The sequence below is a fragment of the Microchirus variegatus genome (assembly GCF_963457635.1).
Source record: "Microchirus variegatus genome assembly, chromosome: 2".
In the NCBI taxonomy this organism is placed as follows: domain Eukaryota; kingdom Metazoa; phylum Chordata; class Actinopteri; order Pleuronectiformes; family Soleidae; genus Microchirus; species Microchirus variegatus.
The window spans coordinates 7,136,944-7,156,653 of NC_139803.1; the positions used below are offsets into that span (position 1 = coordinate 7,136,944).

Consider the following 19,710-nt stretch of genomic DNA (forward strand, 5'->3'; position numbering starts at 1 on the left):
TGTCACATTTCCTCAGAAAGTGCGCATGAATAAGAGCTTGGCTTTGACACTCACTCACACACACATTTTTTCCAGAATGCCGCTGACCTCTGACCTTTGCCGGAACTGAGTCAGGGACACTGGGGCAGTCAAGAGCTGTAAATTAGCAACTCCACATCTGAACCGCACGACTTGGCTATTAGAGCTTCATGGGGCGTGAACTTGTGTGCCTTTGCTCGTCCTACTTAGCGTGTCTTTTCTTTTTTCTTTCTTCTCCTCCGCTAACAATGTTTCTTGGATTGGATTACACGATAAGTGTTATTAAACTCTCAAGATCTACGGAAACAAAAGCCCCTAAACGGCATGGTTTAGGTGGTGTTTCCATTACAATAGAGTTCCTCCTCAACGGGGGCGGAGTCATCACAGCACGGCTGCATGAAAGTGCCGTGACTTTGTTTCAAACACAAACGAGTGACGAGTGACTTTAAAAACAGTTCTTTTCAGTGTAACTGAATCATTAGAATCAATAGAATCAGTTAATTATGCCGACACCAGAATCCTATGTTAAATATTGAGATTTTAGACATTTCCCCTGGCCGGCTTGAGTAGCACGAGTGGAAACACGCTTAAATGCACTCAAAAACACAGTTGACAAAGACTCATTAACAGGAACACTGTCATAAATCTAACCTTGTGCCGGTGCCTTGTGCAGTGATCGTGGTAAAGTGTTGGAAAAGGAAATTCCTCCAAGTCACTTTTTATTTGGTGACATTTCCATCAAGTTGTCCAGACACTAATAATGAGTTTTACATAATTGATGTGTTGGAGTAATGGGCATCATTTTAGGCTTACTTGATTAATCGAGAAAATAATTCCATCCCATCTGTCGCTGCTCGTGCCAAATGTTCACTGTCACCACTACAGAATCTTCTGGCTGTGTTTAAACGTTGAAATCCCGTCTTAAGCCTCAAAACCGTTTATGCATAGGTGAAAATGTTGCAGATTAGTACGTTCGGATTCCCCGCTCCCATCCAAAAATACCAGTACGACTATGCTGCAATTGAATCCAGCTGCGGAAACCTTCCTCACATTTTGTTGGGGGGGTTGGAAAAATACTGTTAAACTAATAATCGCACATGTCACGACTTGACAAAAAAGACAAGTGGAAAACACGAGGATAATTGTTCACATTTGAATACATTTTTTCATCTCGTTCATTGCTCGTAAAAAAAAAAAAGAAAAACAGAGATTTTTCCCTCGGCAGCTTGCTGCCATATGACAGTCACTGGTTTGATGGAAGACGATTTGATTGGTTTCTGGAAACAAGGGGAGCATTTTGTGCCTGGAAAAATAGTTATCATGTGTTACTTAGTGTGGTCTAAGAAGGTGAAACGCAGGGAGGAACCTGCTCAAAAAACATCCAGCGAGATCATCTTCAAAAATGAGAATGATGTGGACATAAATGAAATGAAATGAAAAGGAAAAGAAAAGCCAGCAGAATATATTAAACAGATGCTTGTACATGAATTTAACGTAACACAGATACAGTTGTTCGAGGGTTCAAGGTTCAAACGGAGAGAAACCGCGTCACTTTTTCACATTTTCCTGAGCAATTGTTCAACTGCATGTTGTAGAGGGGCCTTTCACTTATAGCTGTCATATGCAATATGACATGAATCAAGAGAGAGCTGTTGAATTTGGCCTCTGTGTTATTGACACTACCACACGAATTGGATTTTCTTGGCACTGGCATTTTGACACCACTTATAATTTTCTTTCCTTTGCTTTTCTTGGCTTGTGTGTGTGTGTGTGTTATCTTTAGGTAACACCAGGCAGCAAGGCGGCCCTGGGCGACCTGTGTCCCGGCGACACCATCCTGGCCATCAACGGCGACAGCACGGAGCACATGACCCACATGGAGGCGCAGAACCGGATCAAAACCTGCGTTCAGCAGCTCACGCTCAACGTCATCAGGTACGGGAAAAAAAAAAACACTCTCGACCACAAAAAGTGTGTTTTCAATCGCCTGACATAGAACCGCTTGTGGTCGGAGCTGTTGCACCATAAACACACTTTATGAGGGAGATGGAGGGGATGAGCCATTAGGCACATAAAAGCTCTGACATTTCCTCCTGGGACTTTGGCTCTCAATCAGACTTTTTGTTCTCTGAATTAAGACAAAGATTGCTAATTAACAAAAACCCATTTAACCACGGCTGCTTTGAAGGAGACCTCTGCTGCGTTTGCACATGTGTAAACAGTTGTATAAGAGCCGCGTGAGCTCGGATAAAAAGCTGCCTCGAGTGAGCGGATCACGTGGTTGAAAGAGTACAATGTTATTAAATGAATAAAATGTGGGGGTGTGGAGTTAATAGAAAATGAGCTTAGCAGGCCTCAGAAGCCGCTGTTCCTCGTCGCCGCTCCAGGCTCCAGGTTTTGATTTTTTTCCACTCTGGAAGACTGGTGGGACATCTAATGTGCAGAATAAACCGATATCAGGAGGAGTTTTTGACATTAGTCACTTGCTGTGTTCAGAAAATTCCCAGGATTATTGCTTTGACCCTGAGCGGAGTCTGCTTATGGTTTTTGCTCAAGTCTCATTAAGTGGATTTGAGTTGAAAAACCTGACTCATTTTTTTTACGTCCAAGGTAATTTACTGCTTCTTGTCCTGAAACACATATTGTTTCTATTTCCTGTGAGTCCGCTGCTTCGACTTTGGCACACTGGAGTCGTACGGACAGATGACAGGTTTACGACGGTTAAAATGATCCTATAGAGCGCCGTCAATGGGGCTTACGCTGATTCAGACGGTGACCTTTCTACAAAACGGTCTATATTGTGCATTTTACCACTTCATGGAGCGGAAAATCGTCTTCCAATCCTACAGACTGGCGCATGTTGTTTAGACCCCCGGCTTCTGAGAATGGACGATTTGACCTTAAGTGCGAGACAAGAGCAATTTCTTCTTGTCAACGTTAACAGCGGGAATGGAAATCATCCATCGAAGCAGTTAATGACACAGAATGCGTTGTCGGTTGCTACCCACATTTTATATTAGATGGCTTCTTCGGGGTTGCCAGAGTGCTGGAAAGTGAAGAGTGAATCTGGCAACCTCTGAACCCCAAGCTTCTCAGATGGGACACTGTGGTTTCAGCCTCACATTACACACATTAGAATGACAATATTGCCAAAGTGAGGAGTGGTGCTTCAGCTCCCTCTCCTTTTAGGGCTACAACACTGTCTTACTCTGCTATCATGGTTTTGGAGCAAGATGTGTACCTGCACATGCAGTGGAAAGTAATCGGACCCGTGAGGAGGAGAACGCTGCTCTAAATTTAGACTGAAAATACTGTTTTATACTCAGCCTTCTCAGCCTGCAGTGGAAGCCATTCATTCATATATCAGGCTGAGTGAGCGCCTGAGCATCCAGTGGCTTGTCCACATAGGAATAGAGGATTTATTTTAAGGATGCATAAAGTGGTATTTAGTGTAAAAGAGCAGGGGAGCTCCTCTCCTCCGCAGCTGCAGGAGCAAAAAAGAGGACACTCCCACACACACGAACCATGTTTCCCAATTCAACTTAAATTTTCCCCTAAGGTACTGAAAAGTTATTCAATGTATGATGAAGTCTGACAAGGCCAGAAGTGATAGATGTGCAGTGGAAAATCGATGCAATTTGGCTGACCCTTTTGCCCTTTTTTAGCACTTTAGTGCAACAGGAGAGCGACACAGTGGAAAATATATTCATATTTAGCTCAAAAGGTGTTTGTCTAAATTAGAACGGTGCATGCTTTTTCATTTCCCGTTTAAAGTGTTGATTGCAGGCTCATGTAGCATCACAGGCAAGCTACAGTTGCTGGAATGTGACCTTCCTTCAGTATATTGGTTGAATAATTACAGTGAGAGTCGACTGCAGAGGGAGGAGGAGGAGCAGGGTCTTCGGCTGAGAGATAGGCATGCACCTTCTTAAATGAACTGTTGGTGAAGGAGAAGAAGACAATTCAGTGGACAGGGAGCGGCTGTAACATGAGTGAGAGAGAGGAAAAAGAGGAACAATAAGAAGAGAGAGAGCAAGGGACACTACGACAGAATGAGGGGAAAGTAAAGTCAAGGATAGAGGAACAGTGAATCAGAGAGAAAGCGAGAAATCCACACGGGCCCTTCCCCTCGGCTCAGAATGCCGTTTTACAGCCAACGTTTTCTGCTTCGTGCTTTGCTGGAAATCCAGTGACTGTGACCGGTGGAGCTCAGAAATGTAGTTTAATAGTAAAATAATCTATCCATGCTTTGGCTGAGGGGGGAGGTGTTGGCACAAAGCATTTGTATATGAATAAAGACTTGCACCAAGCATTCATTTTCGACCAGAAGCCAGGTGATTAAGACACTGACATCCAGTGTCCCAAACAGTCTCTTCCCATGAAAATGGCTCACACAGGAAGTTATGTGTTAATAAACAGCAACAGTTACCACGACGGAGCAGACAAAACAAAACAGAGGCATCTATAAAAGCCTCCGATTCATTAATAGGGAACAAGAGAGTCACAGCGTCGACAAGAGCCAAATTACCACCAGATAACTCACAGTAATGGTAAACAAGGAAGTGCATACCAATAGGGGGGACATTAAAAACCTTTAAAACCCGTACATTTATGTGGGAAATTGTGAAATACGTCCTTTGATGTTAATTATCCAGACAATGGGATGTCATCTTTAGAAGTCCGTGTTTCTAATTATAGTGATTTCTCTAAAAGAGCTGTGAAATATGGGACTTTTCAGTTCATTGAAAACACTCCTCAACTGTGGGCTCCAGCAACAGCCGGTGATTATTCAATTACAAGCATTGATTCTGGAGTCCAAAAGAAATAAAAAATGACTCGGGAGTGACTTGGGAAGGCCACGCTGACTCACGAGAGAAAATGATATTGTGGAGGAAGCCAGATTTCAGCGCTCATTAAAAGCCTCCAAACAGTCACATAGTCATAGAAGGAAAGAAGAGAGAGACGTGTAATTTTGTGTTGCTGCCGATGGACAAATATACGAGTCTACACGTCTGCTGTGAACCAAAATTACAGCACACTGCATTGCACTCGAGGTTCTTGTGTAATGCAAGAATGTTTCTGTGTATTGTTCCCAAGTTTCTTTCTTTCGTAAACTCCTGCTTTTTCTTCTTCTTTCGGGGATCATCTTCACAACATCCATGATCCTTCTCTGTGGACTTCATCTTCACCATCCTTTGTCCAACATAATCACTGTCTTTCCTCTGCGCGTCACCACTTCATTTCCAAACTGTTCCACCTGAGAGCTGTCCCTCGAATTATGCTCAAAATCGTGTTTTCCCTCTCACAAACATCTCAGCATCTTCAGCTCTGCCACCTCCAGTTTCACCTCCACAGTCTCTACTGATGTTAGGAAGGCAGAACACTGCTGGACCCAAATGCTCGAGACTGGAGGCACGCTGGAAGGTTTTAAGAGTCTTTATTAAGTCTCTAGAATTCAAATCAAAAGCGTAGCACTATGGCTTGAAGATATTGACAGACTTGAATGAGACGGGCGTTCGGTTGGCAACATAAACAACGTACTGACACATGACTGAGGGACTGGGAACACTATATAGGGGAAGAGGGAATTAGGGTAGGTGTGTCAAGGAGCACGAGGTGACAACGAAACAGGAAGACATGAACATTACCAAAATAAAAGGGGAAGTGAAAATCAAACCCAACACCAAAAAGGTGACATGAACTTAACGTGACTCTAAACCAACTAACAAACAGACTACACAAACAAAAAAGACTAACATAACTGACGCCTCGTGACAGCTGACTCCAAGCCAAACATCATAGCAGGTCTCACTAGACCTCCCCTTTCACTGTTTGCTGCTCTTCTTCTGTCGCACATCACTCGTCTCCACCCGCTCCTCCTCTCGCTACAGATTACAATATCATCTGCAAACAACACAATCCACAGAGACTCCTCGCGTGACCTCGTCTGTCAACCCGTCCATCACCGCTGCACTGCTGCTGATCCCTGACGTAATCCCACCTTCACCTCTGTCACTCCAGCTGCACTCCACTGTCTCACTCATAATTATGTGCCTGCACCACCCTCGCATACTTCTCTGCCACTCCCGACTGCCTGCATACAATACCACCTCTCTTGGCACCCGATCGTGAGCTTTCTCTCGATCCACAAAGACAAAGGCAACTATTTCCCATAATATCGTCATGGTGCGGCTGATCAGCTCCATGCTAAGTTCTGCACATCGTCTTTGAATTTCGGTACCCCTCCACTCCGTTCCACAGGCATTTTCTCTCTCGCTCTCCAAATATGGTGTTAAATAATTCATATTCAGGAGTCCTCTGAGGATTATTAAGATGAATAATTATGGAAAATGTGGGGGCATGCAACCTTCAAACTATACATGTCAGATGTCATTAATCTTTACTTTCCAGAGTTTATTTTTGTTGTGATTGAATACCCGACCATGTCTTTGGCAAATCCACCCCTACCCCTATCAGCTAACCCAGGAAATCCTGTTTTATTACCTATTTTTTTGCCATTTAATTAAAACACCATCTGTTGATCGCATTAAATTCTGATAAAGTGAGGTCGACATTCTGCCTACACTACTGTTGATCTGCATCTATAAGAACAAAACCAAACTTTCTTGGGTGGATTTCTGTTTGTCCAAGCACCGAGGGAGAAAGATGAGAACGTAAATGAAGTGGATTGATTGGTGAGGGAAGAAAAAAGAAAAAGAGAGAAACAAAAAAAGCACTGTGGAGGTACCGTGAGGTCACCGCTTTAACACAACTTTTCATTTTCCATCAGGCCTTATTATGCTGCAGGGCCTGTCAGCACTCCACTGTGAGTTAAAACACTTTTTTGCACTCCTGGCACCGGCGATCAAATGGAACTCTGTCGTCTTGATGGGGAGGGAAAAGTGGCTTCCATCCCCTCTCCGCAAAAAAAAAAAAAAAAAACGCACACACCCTAAAGTTCAGTGTAATGTCAGAGGACCTGGACTGGGCTCATAGTGGAATGTGTCACTGTTGCTTTGCTCGGCCTGTGTCTGAGCCTCTGGGAATACATGAACCGGCTGCACTCTCTCCTCCATGGTTCAGCCTCTTATCTTAATCATCACACTCCACTAATATGACTCTGTTGATTCTGATTAGAACTCCTTTCACTCTTCACTCTGACCTCACGTTCCCTGCAGTTTCTGCCAGAAACTTCTTCTTGGAGAAAAAAAAAAAAACGCATGTGGTTGCAGAAGCCGGAGAGAAACACGGTGACGGTGGTTGGTGATGTGTGTTTCCACTGCTGGTCAAGCTGTTCCGGAAAGAATCACGCTGGGTGGCAAGTGAAATGTGCCGAGAAATAAGTCATATGAGGCGTGAGCTGTGTGTTTAGTTCTTTTTACTGTAGCGTAATATGAAGTTTAGGTGAAGGTTTGACTGTAGAACTGTTGTGCAGATGGTTTTCTAACGTCATGGATCAATTCTGAGTTTAAACTCAGAATTTCTGACTTTAAACTCACTTTAAACTCAGAATTCTGAGATTTCTTCCATAGGAAACATGTTGTCGCTTGATTGAACTCATCTCTGGTTTGTTAGGACGGCAATAGGAGAATTCATCTTTTGGTAAACCGTACGTGGAATAAATGACTTTGTGGAAAGTGATTCAATACTTCTATACAATTAAGATGGATGTGGAAATATGTGTTCACTGTCTACTCTTTGGTTACCTCAGTGTAAACCATAGGATGCCTGATAACAAAGTCTGGTGTCTCAGTTCAAAGTTGGGAATATCTCAGTCCATGTGGGTGACAAATACACATTTCAGGAGAGTAAAACCGATTCCCAGGAGGGAATCAAAGACAACAGAGAAAAGTCACCGGGTCAGATCTCTCCGCTGTAGGATTTACCCCCGCTGTCTCACTTTGACTCAAAAGACCCGTGACTCACAGCTGAGGAAGCTGCTGTGACCAAAAGGAATACAGGACTCCAGCTGGGACTGAAAAACCTCCCTCCAAATGCCTCTCCACAACCAAGCACCACTGCTTTTCCCCTCATCCCTTCATATCGTCATTCCTCTCACGCTCTCCCAAGGTCTCTTTTTTGTGGTGATTATAAAGGAGCTTTAGAGTCTGGGAGGATGGGGGTCGACCACAATCCCTCCCCTCCTTTAAGTTCCCTCTTGCGTCGATCTTGTCATCACCCAAATGCAGTGTCTCCCCTGCAGGTTCAAGACCCCGATAATTGCTCTTCAAACAGTGATTTTCTCCCCCGTTACTTGTGGGGGGGAGAGCGCATTTAGACTCCTCTCACATTACAAAAATTACATAGGAGCAGCTCCAGTGGTATCTGATGTAAGACGTGCCTGAAAACCACGCTCGCTCGCATTGGGTTTGATGAGGTGAGGCAAGACTGTGAAGTGAACCCTGAAAATGTTCCGTTGGGTCTTAATTTGAAGGCACTCGCCGGCCTCCGGCCGTCTGTGAGCGGGAGCTCCTCCTTGAACATGGTGATCCTGTGTGTGCAGCCAAAGTAAACTCATTCAAAACTGTGAAAATCAGGATATTAAACCTCCATGGCTGCAGAGGCTCGGATGAAAACTGCAAGACCAAAGCAAAGAACAGTAAATTAGTGAGGTCTTTCATTGTCTTATGTGACTGTCGTTTTATGAATGGGGCCTTGCAATTGTTTTAATTTATTGTATTATGGTTTATTATGTTGGATTTCAGAGATTAGTTCCCCATATAATGTTGCTCTACAATCCGTCTTTGTAACATTCTTTTCTTCTGCGTTGTCTGGATTTAATCTCGGCCCACAGTGATGTATACAGTCAGTGGGTGGAAATCAAAGACAATAGTGTTGGAAACGAGGCTCGTCCAATTTATCACCGTGAATCGCTTTCACGAAGCTGCCGCTGTAAAGATGGATCTTCTCGCAGAGGGGGGCAAAACTGAGGAGCGTATAAAGTTCCCTCAGCTTTCTGCAAGCTTGATTTTGATATCGAGTTTCCATGAGCCTTATAAAGTAGATCCAGTTAATACAGGTGGAGTGGTTTTTATATAACGCTCTGGCTGGATTCATTATTGGATCAGACAGACGGGAAGATGAAGATGTGTGACGGCAACTTTGGAAATTAAGCTCCAATCTTATCTTTAGACTCTAGAACTCTTTCTCATATAGGTTTCCTGTGTAAGTCGCCTTGTTTTTTGACTAATTCTCTGTGTAACTGCACTGAAACTGCTTAGCAGAAAGTAAATAATTGTGTCTGAGACATGCATTTAACCCCACACCACTGTGAGGAGGTGTGGTCATTTGTTTCTGTGCTGGATCCTGATTCCCTCCTGGAAGAGCCCCCCTTACACAGCAACCCATTGTGGACTTGTTTCTCCATACAATAGTACAAGTCAATTGCTTGATGCTTGAAACCTGATAACGCGAGAAAAAAAAGTGTTTTGAGATCCAAGGACGTGAATGACTTCACACTGCCTTTGAATATAATGAGCGTCCAAAGTGTTGCACTCGCAGACCCCGAGTCTGTGTCTGAGTTTCCACTCTGAGTTCACTATGATGGATGGATGGTAATCTTGTGTCTCGCAGTTCCAAAATGTCAGTTCAGAAAAGGCCTCTTCAGTGTCTTGAATAGGCCGTGTGTGGCAGTTACCATCGAAACCAAACACATCTGAAAATATGAAGGAGTTCAGTGCCGGCATCATTAGGAAATGGCAAAGAGGAGGAAAAGGAGGGGCTGGTGGTGGTGTCGGGGTCATCCTACGCAGTAGCTGTTACTTGTTTGCCAGACACTCGGCGCCTCATAAGAGCGTCCTTGATAGCAACACCTCCGTGGCCTCATACTTGAAGCATTGCTTCAGCTCGGCCAACGCCGTGCCAGCTGCAGTCTGATTACCTCACACTGACAAACCCACACAGAGTCCTGTACAGAGATACTTTGAGCAATGTCCCGCACGTTGGCAAAATTGGATGCTTTCCCGCTAAAGCGGCCCACGCCATGGCAACAAGAAAACATCATGAACCAAAGAAAGGACTGGATGAAACAGCAGCAGCGTGACTCTGTTAGTGACACTTGTGATGAATGGAGCGGAGGAACGAGGCGCTGTGCACTCACAGTTTCACTCTGTCGTGTAATTCTCTGCCTTTTTAATGTGCAAGATAAATTATCGTTGCATATTCACATTGGCCCCATTCATAAATAATGTGTTTTATCATTCCTTCAAGTCAGTGAGAACACAACTGGAGTCAATTACTGCTAATCTCAAAAGTAGTGTGTGTGTGTGTGCGTGTGTGTGAGTGGGGGGGGGTCCTCAAATACCACTAATTCGCTTATCACTGCTTTTGAAGAGTTCACGAGTGCAGCAGCAGCAGTGTGTGTTCTTTGAAAGAGCAGACGGTGGAGTTATGATGTGATGAGGTCCTTATCTTTGCACCAGTAGATGTTAAAATCCACATGTAATCACTCATTTGCGTGCATGTGAATGTACACGAGACAACATTATATGCCAGCTTAGAGTAAATCTAAGAGGATTACGGTAAAATATGTTCGTTTTCAATGATTGCATACCTGTGCTTGGGTTATTACTCACATTCTTTCTCCCATGGGTATTGACTTTTAGGTCGGGATCAGGAGACAGAGTGTGGTCGCCGACTCTTAGTGACGATGGCAAGACAAGCCCTTACATGGAGCCTGACTCACAGGTAACCACTGTTTTCTCTGGATTTACAGTTGACACACAAGTCGAAGGCATTTCAGTGGATTGAAATTCACACCCAGAGTTTCTCATGCACCCAACACAGACTTTTGGCCATTCTCCATTTTATATCACTGTCTGTTTTTTTGGCTTTGTGGCAAGACAAGCAAGTACTAATATCACAAAAACAATATTTTACACTTGGGTGTTTTTCTCCTTCTTCTTCTTTATTCTCATTTACATTTTTTTTTTCTTTAAACAATAACCTCAATGTTAGACAAACAGCGTCGCCCAGATACTGCGATGATCTCATGGGAGAGAAAACATTATATTCTGTCCATCAATTGTCCAAACACACACACACACACAGGTTTAACTACTACAATACCCATGAGCCTTGGCTGTCACGGCTGTCAAGCAGAATCCAGACGAGGCCTGGATCAATGTGGCAGAGCTAATCCTTAGCGAGGTTTTGTTGCGGGAATTATTTTAGAACAATTCAAAACTGTCCTGGAATCCGTTTTTCCTACTGTCGGTGGCAAACACTACAAACAACCAAGGCACTGTCTAACACAGCAGAGTATTTTTGATTGACGCACCCCAAAGGGAGAGTTTCACATGCATCCAAGTCGTAGATGTGCTTCATCTGTGAGGCACGTACTGTAACTCTGGTGTATTGGGGAAAATAGATATGAATAGGCATTTTACCAACTGTCCAAAAGGTTTATGATCTGGTCCTGTAAGAGTACCGTCACACCAATTCAACAAAAGCACTATGTCACCCCGTATCAGTGCAGTCTCCTGGGTGTAAGACCTGATTCTTCTCCGTCTGTTTACATCACAAACAGAGTCCATGGAAACTGGCGCAAACCCCTTGATCTGTAAATTGCATATATACACTATAATTCACGTGATTATAAGCGAGATAATGTGTCCCACTGTTCGCAGGGGTTTTGACATAGTGTCTTGATTGTTCTCCGATCATACGCAGCTGCCAAAGGGATGGATATTCAGATTCGGAGCAGGATGAACTCGATCTTGATCCAAGTTTTCCAGTGTTTATGAGCACACATGCTGCGAGTATGTCGAGTGTGTGAGCTAAACAGACGGACGGACAATGAGCGTACTGTGGCTCAGATATGTGAGAGATGGACCGTTTGTCAAAGCATTGTGTGCCGTCAGGAATGATCTGAGACAGAGGAGGTATTCTTGTCTCAGAAAAAAAAGAAGAGGGTGGAACAGTCAGCGACACAAAGAGCTGAGGTGAAATCGATCCGTCCAACTCGTCAATGGGAGTTTGACACCCAATAGGAAAGGTATTGTCTTCAGGGGCAGAGACAAAAAGTCAAAGAGGCTCTGGTGTATGTAATCAATCAGTGCTGTTCTCAAAAGATGTATGAATACTTCCCAGGGGACTTCAAGACACAAATATAACACGTGAAAGGTATGAATGTAATGCATGAAATCAGCAGCTGCATATCACAGCCTCAGCACCAGCTCTCGTCTTGCTTTGATTTGAGCAAAGACCAAACCTGAGAGAGACAGAGAGAGAGGTTTATACAAACACAGGCATGCATGGCAGGAAGGCAGTGCATGTGTGGGTAACACAAGAGTATAACAAATCTGTCTCTCCCATGCTTGTATCTCCATAACGTCCTCCTCACTTCCACACAAACTGAGGTTTGAAAATGTTTCCCTCGGCGTCTCGCTTAACGAAGTGAGCCTGGGCGCCTGGAAACTCCTCTGTCGGAGCTTCACGCTCAGGTAAACGTTGTCTTTGCGTGGAGAAAGGAAACATCTGATCCCCAGGCGTCACATAAAAGGCCCCAGGCCCTCTTTCATTCTTTTCTTTCTTTATTTCCTGCTGTGCCAAGACACCCTCAGACACTGAGGGCCACCAGTTGACTGACTCACAACAGCGTGTGTTGCACACTTCCTGCAATGGCGTACAAGCAAAAAAAAAAAGACTGGCAGGAACGAGAGTTGGGCTTTAAAGGTGCTCACTCCTAATTATGCTTCTCGGACCTGAAAAAGAGAGCAAACCAAGTATGTGTAAACAAATTCTTCTGGAAATGACCACCCATATCTCCAGCCTACACTGTTATTTTTATAGCGTTGCAAAAGGAGCAGCAGATGGCATCGCACCGTTATTGTTATTGTTACCACATAAACTAAAGGGGAAACGCTTCTATTTTCAGACCAAACTACCTTAGTTCCAATCTAGGAATGCAGGAAGTGATAAGTGTTTCCTCTTATCCTGGGAACATGATGTAAAAAAAATGGATGAGGAAATCTTTGTTGAAGTGACAAACCGAAATCGTGGAGTGTTTGTTTTGTCTGTTTTCTACGATGTGTTTCCAAGGAACCGCTCTCATGTCTTGGCAAAGTCTGTCCATTGGATGTCATACACAAATATTTCCTGATGATAAACAGGCCTGGCAGTGAGGAAGATGATGATGTACATATACTGAACAGAACAGCATGAAGGGCATGAGTAGTTTTGACAACCTGTTTGATCTAAACTCCATCACAGAATCACAGGTAAAAACAAAGGAGCTGTATTGAAAAAGTGCTGTGAATCATCACTAAAGAGCTTAAATAACATAAATAAACCAATGCCCCATGTATATTTAATAATATTTGATGTACAAGACATATTATTTGGGAAAAAATACACTGAAAATTTTAACTTTATTCAGATAAGAAGCCTCCAAAGCCTAAATCTCTAAATCTCGATCCTCCCACGGCTCGCCCTTGATTCTCTTTTTCTTTCATGAAATCCCACTTGTAAGCAAGCACTCATCATTCCATTTCCCCGCTTCTCTTCTTGTTTATTCCCACATCATGTTCTGCATCAAGTGGAGAGAACGGCATTGACTTTTAAGCTAAGCCGGGTTTTTATTTATTTACTTTGGACAAAAATAGTTTAATAATGTGTTTTCATGTCTCGGTTTAGTTATCAGATGATATTTGAGCGGTCAAACCTGCAAATGATCACTTTCCCAGTAATTCTTTGAAAGTATTTGACCTGATATAAGTGCAATACCATGCATTGCATCTTAACTCTGGACATTTTCTTTCCAGTGGAAAAGACGCTGCTTGAGATCTCAGCAGTAAAACAATACCAGCAGTTATTGACATTTCATGGGTTTTGAATATTTTCCATTAAATTACACAGTGGTAGCACAGATTAGCTGAGAATGGTGTATTCGTCAAACGTGTTGGCAAGCACATATATTGTCAGAACGCCACTCCACGTCGAACTACCCCCGTTATTAAAGCGACGGCTATTGTGGCTATCGAGCGCTTTGGAAACCTCTGGAAAGAATGAGGGTCTGTGCGATGCGGAAGCAGAGAGCGAGCGTGGATCACGCGTCACACACAGAAGCTTCCAGTCGCTGGAGGAGCTGGAGGCCAATTCTCCCAGATGACATTAACAGGATCTGACAGACGGAGTCGTTGCATGACTCACTGGCACAGTTATTCCAATACTGCATGGAATTAAATTCCAATATACTCATATAGATATATAAAAAAGAGATTTGGTATGTATTTGTTTTAGGAAAGCAAACAAATCAGTTGCTTTCAAACATCTGTCATTAGTCTTTGAGAAGACATATTTACACAATTGTAAACCAGGTGAAATAGTTTTGTACTAAAAACTGAGATCCTGACAATCACTCGGTGCCAGGACCAGGATGTGTGCACTGTTCCCCTCTGCCTCTTAATCCCCCTGCCAGGAAATCTCCAGTGGAGTGGAGAGCATTTCTGGAAATAAAAGCCTGAGCAAGTTCCACTTTCATTCTCACACAGCAGGCCGCTGAAATCACAGACCTGCTGTGACCTCCACCCTTTTTGGTTGTTTGTGTTCACAAATCAGCCAGTCGTCCCAGAAATGTTCAAATCGGAGGAGAACGCTCCATGGAGACCAAGTTCATTCAGATTTAGAGCAAACTTACTTACCAAAGTTTAAATAAAGATGTATATATGTACAGGCGTTTTTCTTCCCCCTCCTAAATCATGTCACGTGTACTTGTATTGTCCTTTAACCCACGGAGTTAAACGTATTTAGTCTGAGCCATTATCTTTGTCAATCACACTGATAAATTACACATATTTAATTTTAATCCAATTTAGAAAGTGATAAATTGAACACATTTCATGAATTAGACGCCTGGACGTTAATCTTAATCTACACCCTCCTCCTCCTCCTCCAGTGAGGGCAATAAAGAGGCTGATTTGTGTTTGTTTAGTGGTCACGTGAAAAACCTTAATTTTAAAAAGGTCCAGAGGGATTTAACCGTGCAGGAGGCAGACGAGTGTGTGTGTGTTGTCGTGAATGTCTACGTCTCTGGTGAGGCAGACATAGGCTGAGGTCCTGGTCTTCAGTTAAACACAGGCATATGATTTCAATTATGCTTCCCCCTCTCCTCCACCACCTCTCTTCTTCTCCTCACTCACTCCCTCCCTCGTCTTTTCCTTTGCTGACCAAACTGTGGCTGTAGCTGGAGGTCGTCGTCGTCGTCGATCGTCGAATGACTTTAAGTCAGGTTGATGAATAGATAAACTCTCCTCACTCTAATACGTTTCCCTTTTTTGAATTTCTTCCTTCTTTCCTTTCTTGGCACCCACAGACACATGGTCAGTCACCCTGAACCATTAGTCGTGCTTGGTTAACGTTGTAAAACAGGTCAGTGAAATCACACAGCAGCCTGGATTTATTGGCCTATGCAGCAGTAGAAAAACACTGCTGCTTCTCATACGATCTCTGTAGTTATAGAGCTTTTTATTCCTTGTCAAAGTTTCTTCTCTGCAGTCAGGATTTAAGGAGAAAATGAAAGAGTGGCCATTCTCAAGAGAGAGGAATTAGAGAATACAACGTCTCACAGATGGCCTTTTTCAACATTTTTGGAGATAAACTGTTTTGATTACGTTGGAAAAACAAGATAACGTTGCAGTTGATAAGGCTTTTACCTTAACTATTAATCATACATGTGTTCCAGAGACATTGAAAGTAAAACTATGCCACCTTACCTTTTAGAGCAACTTAAAGCCCACTGAATGTTACTAAACGGCATTTTTATACGCTGAGCACCAGATGTGCTGCCTTGTAAATCTGCTGTCCACCCAAGGTGAGTATCTGGGCATGTTAGGCATGTAAGGCATGAAAGGAAAGTGTAGTTTTATGAGGAAAAAGAAAGCGGAGAAGCAGAAGGAGTCCTATCGAACCAGGCTGGAGTGTGAGGGTGAAAATGGCATTCGTGCACGCACTAAATCCCCATTTTTACTGTTTTAAAGGTTTGCAGTGACTGTTAACAATGCCTTAGTCTTAAGGATTCTGACCAGGAGGTTATAAAATAATTTATTATTATTCTCCATTCTTCTTTTTATTCTATTTTTATAACAAAATCCATATCCTTTCATTATCTGCACTGAGGGAGTTAAGGACACACAGAATGTTCTCTGTTGCCCGGATTCTTGAGCTCATCTGTGACAAATTTGTGATTTGAGGGCCATGCAAATAAAAAACGACTTTATTTCTTTGACACGGTCATTTCCCCTGCAGTCAACAAAACATATGTCAGCATGTGATTACCTGTCCTGTGAGTCATAAATGAAAAAGTGTCGTACTGTCATGCCACAGTGTGTAATGTAATAACACACAAATCAGGGATTTTCCTCCACTTCTTTCCTCCTTTATTCTCTCAAACACGGACGTGAATAAACTTGCCCAGTGGTGAGTTATTGTTAAATATGATAAATGAATAACGGGTTTCTAATCGAGCCTGAAAAGGCATGTGAGGACAACGTTTCCCAGCTCTGGGGCTTGTTCTCAGGAAGTTTAAACAGGGATATAAGATGAATGGTCGGTGAGATAAAAGATTGTAAAGGTTGAAAGGGCACAAAGCGTGCAAAGAAAACACACTCTTAGGAGTAATTAATAACCAGGATCCAAAGAAACAAGCATTTTTTTACAGTTAGATTGCATTTAGACAATGTTTATTCTGCTCTAAGGAGTCTGGGTCGAAAGAAGTCCAGGTTTTTATCGACGATCTTTGCTCCTGACTCCATCAGACTTCAATGTAAGGCTCCTGTTTGCGTCACAAAGGATATGCTCCATGTTTTTTTGATCACTTCACCACGGCCACATCTTCATCTGCTTACACTTTACCTGTAACCGGTCTCATTATCAGAAGTAACAGAATGTTATAAAATGTGATATTTAAGGCAGTTGTTTTCAGATTAGTCAGCCCACCAACTGTGCAAATGGCACTAACAAGTCGAGGATCTGGTTTGGCTTTTCCGTCTTTGTGCTGTGGTGAGGAAACCATGCAGACTTCAGAGTGTTTGAAAACTGAGTGTTTTTGATATTCTGACCAAAGAGGATCGGCTTTTTAGGGTGAAGCTACGTCGAGGGCCTTTATGGACTCATCTTTAGACTTTATTTCCAGGGAAAGAGAAGGAGGAGTTCTTTGGAAGACATCTGACTTGGATATGTGAGCTTTGTTGGTGCAGATGAATAGAAAGTCTGCTGATTATAGAAGGATTGGGCATGTGTGTCACTGCTCGTGTGTGTGGTCCCAGTAAGGACAGGAGGACATGCAGCAGTCCCATCTGTTGAAATGACAGAGGTCCGGTCTGGAAAGGCTGTGAACTCCTACCTCCTGCGGCTACGCCAGAGCACACACAGCCACACACAGTCCAGTTTCAACAGTGTGATCAAAAAAAAAAAGAACCCTACTCCTCACTCGTAAACAACTCTTGTTTCGGCTGAAAAAAAAGTTTATAGTACATAATACATGTGTCATCATTCAAATCCGCCGCTTATCTCCCCCACATACGATCACATCATCATCAGAAGTAAGTGGTGACATCATCGCGCAGTATAAAACTTTATCTGTAGAATTTAATCACAGGAGACTGAAGAAGAAGTCGAGGGCTGGCACTTAACGCTCAACTAAACAGTGATGATGTCATGGCGGGGGGGAAAAAGGGCGTTGACCTCAGGATAAACACACTCTGCTACAGCATGTCACAACGATATTATTATCATTATAAGTACAGTATCAGCTCTGTCGGCTTCTATGAACTGCTCGATTCATACAAGAATCAGCCAGGGAATTGTTTTTCAGTATTTACTACATGAGTTAACTTGTTTTGACAGAAACGTCCGTAATAACCCTCACTATTAAAGAGGGAAATGCAGAAATTAAGCTCTTTTTTCCTCAAACCTCACTCCCACAAAGCCTCATTTGGGAAAAAACAGTCCCTTATTGTGTAAAGATTTGTGGTTTTTAAGTCACGGTGCCACTAGACTTTGTTTTTTTCACTCCTACCAATGGAACAAACTTATTCACCATCACCTCTCTCCTTTCTTACCTTCTGTCTTTCTAGAATTTCCGTCCCATCAGCAGTGGCTACAGCCGTAAGACTTCGTACACCCCTGAGCCGCCGTCCCCTCAGCAGACTCAGCCGACTCAGACGACTCAGCCGACTCAGCCGACTCAGCCGACTCACATGAACAACGGTCACTCCACCAAGCCGCCGAGCTACAGCCCCACCTCCGCATACGGAAACGGATCTGGGCACAACCAGTACAACAACCCGTCTGCACTTTACAGCGGCAGCAGCAACGGTGACCGACATCTGCCCAACAAGATGGGGAACCTCAGCCTCAGCAACACGCACAGGTAAGTCAATGATTTGCATTAACATAATAGGAGTTGAATACATAGATTGTGAGCTACATTCAAGATGAAATAAGTAGCTTTTAGCACAATTAAAAAACAACAAATGGAGAGCAGGTGTCCCTGAGGACCAGGACTGGAGAACACTGGCTTGACCTTTACTTAGTGTGACTGTTCCATTTAAAATGAAAACTTATTTCCCGGCTAATTAACCCTCACTTTTTAATGCCACACCGATTAAGACCCACTGCTTCCACATGGCATCATCTCCTCCGCTAGTTAGTTGGAGGTTTAGTTGGAGTAATTATATCTAATTTGAATCTTCCTGTAGAGTTTTACCATTGTCTATATTTTTCTAATTAAATACGACAAAAAACGTCACATATGGCAGCGTTTTGGAAAACTAGTGTCATATTTTCGAAGAACACAAGAGAAAACAATGCCTCAGATTTGTGCAGAAGTGTTGGTGTTCATCAGCTTTACAACACAGTTGGATGCACAGACATGTACTTGCACAAACACACACATTAAATTGTCCTCTCCTCCTGACACACCTGCACACATGGCAGAGACATTTGTTTGTTGCTGTGCGTCCTCTCAAGTGGACAATAAATGTTTAGTCTCTCAGAGAACATCCTCATCCTCCCTCAGAGTTCCCCTGGACTGGACTGGACTGTTAATCTGCGCAAGGCCCACACACACACACACACACACACACACACCCGCGCACACAGTCTGGTTTCCATGACTTCAGAGGACATTACGTTCATTTCCTGGACACTTACTCCAACCTTAACCATAACTACTACTCGTCTAACCCTAATCCTAACCCATACACCATGTCTTAAACCTTAAAATGTCATAATTTACGACACAGGGACTTTCTTTTTTGTCCCCATAAAGAAGACAATCCCACAGCATGAGTAATACCTGGAACACACACACACACACACAGAATTTAAAGTCATCCGTCAGCACTTTGAACGTATCAAATGAACGTGATCCGTCCTGTGAGGCTGGGGGGAGTAACTTGATGGATGGATGAACGTGGGGATCCGCAGCGCAGCGCTGTTGTGATTAAGACTTCATGCCTTGCGGAGTCACATGTTGATTCTAAAGTATACAGTACTCAAAGACAAAAAGATCTACTGCAGGACAATCTGTTTAAGGAAAGAAATATGTTGGGGGTTTTTTCAGCTGCCTGTCACTCAAGTTGTGTCTCTTTCTTTGGTGGTCTGACATCTGTTCTTTTATCCTTTTGTTTAGGCTACTTCAGCTACCTTCATTCCTCCCTTTACTGTGCGCCACCTGTTCAAGAAATGGCC

General features: G+C 43.2%; 1 protein-coding gene across 1 annotated transcript in view; it reads left to right on the top strand.

The window, feature by feature from the left end:
* pdlim4 (PDZ and LIM domain 4) overlaps window positions 1-19,710 on the top strand; it is a 34,244-nt gene that overhangs the window by 6,410 nt on the left and 8,124 nt on the right. Inside the window, exons 2-4 of the mRNA XM_083885797.1 lie at window positions 1,802-1,953; window positions 10,623-10,704; window positions 18,093-18,388. Coding sequence (XP_083741923.1) covers window positions 1,802-1,953; window positions 10,623-10,704; window positions 18,093-18,388 — 530 coding nt within the window. The remainder of the gene's footprint in view (window positions 1-1,801; window positions 1,954-10,622; window positions 10,705-18,092; window positions 18,389-19,710) is intronic.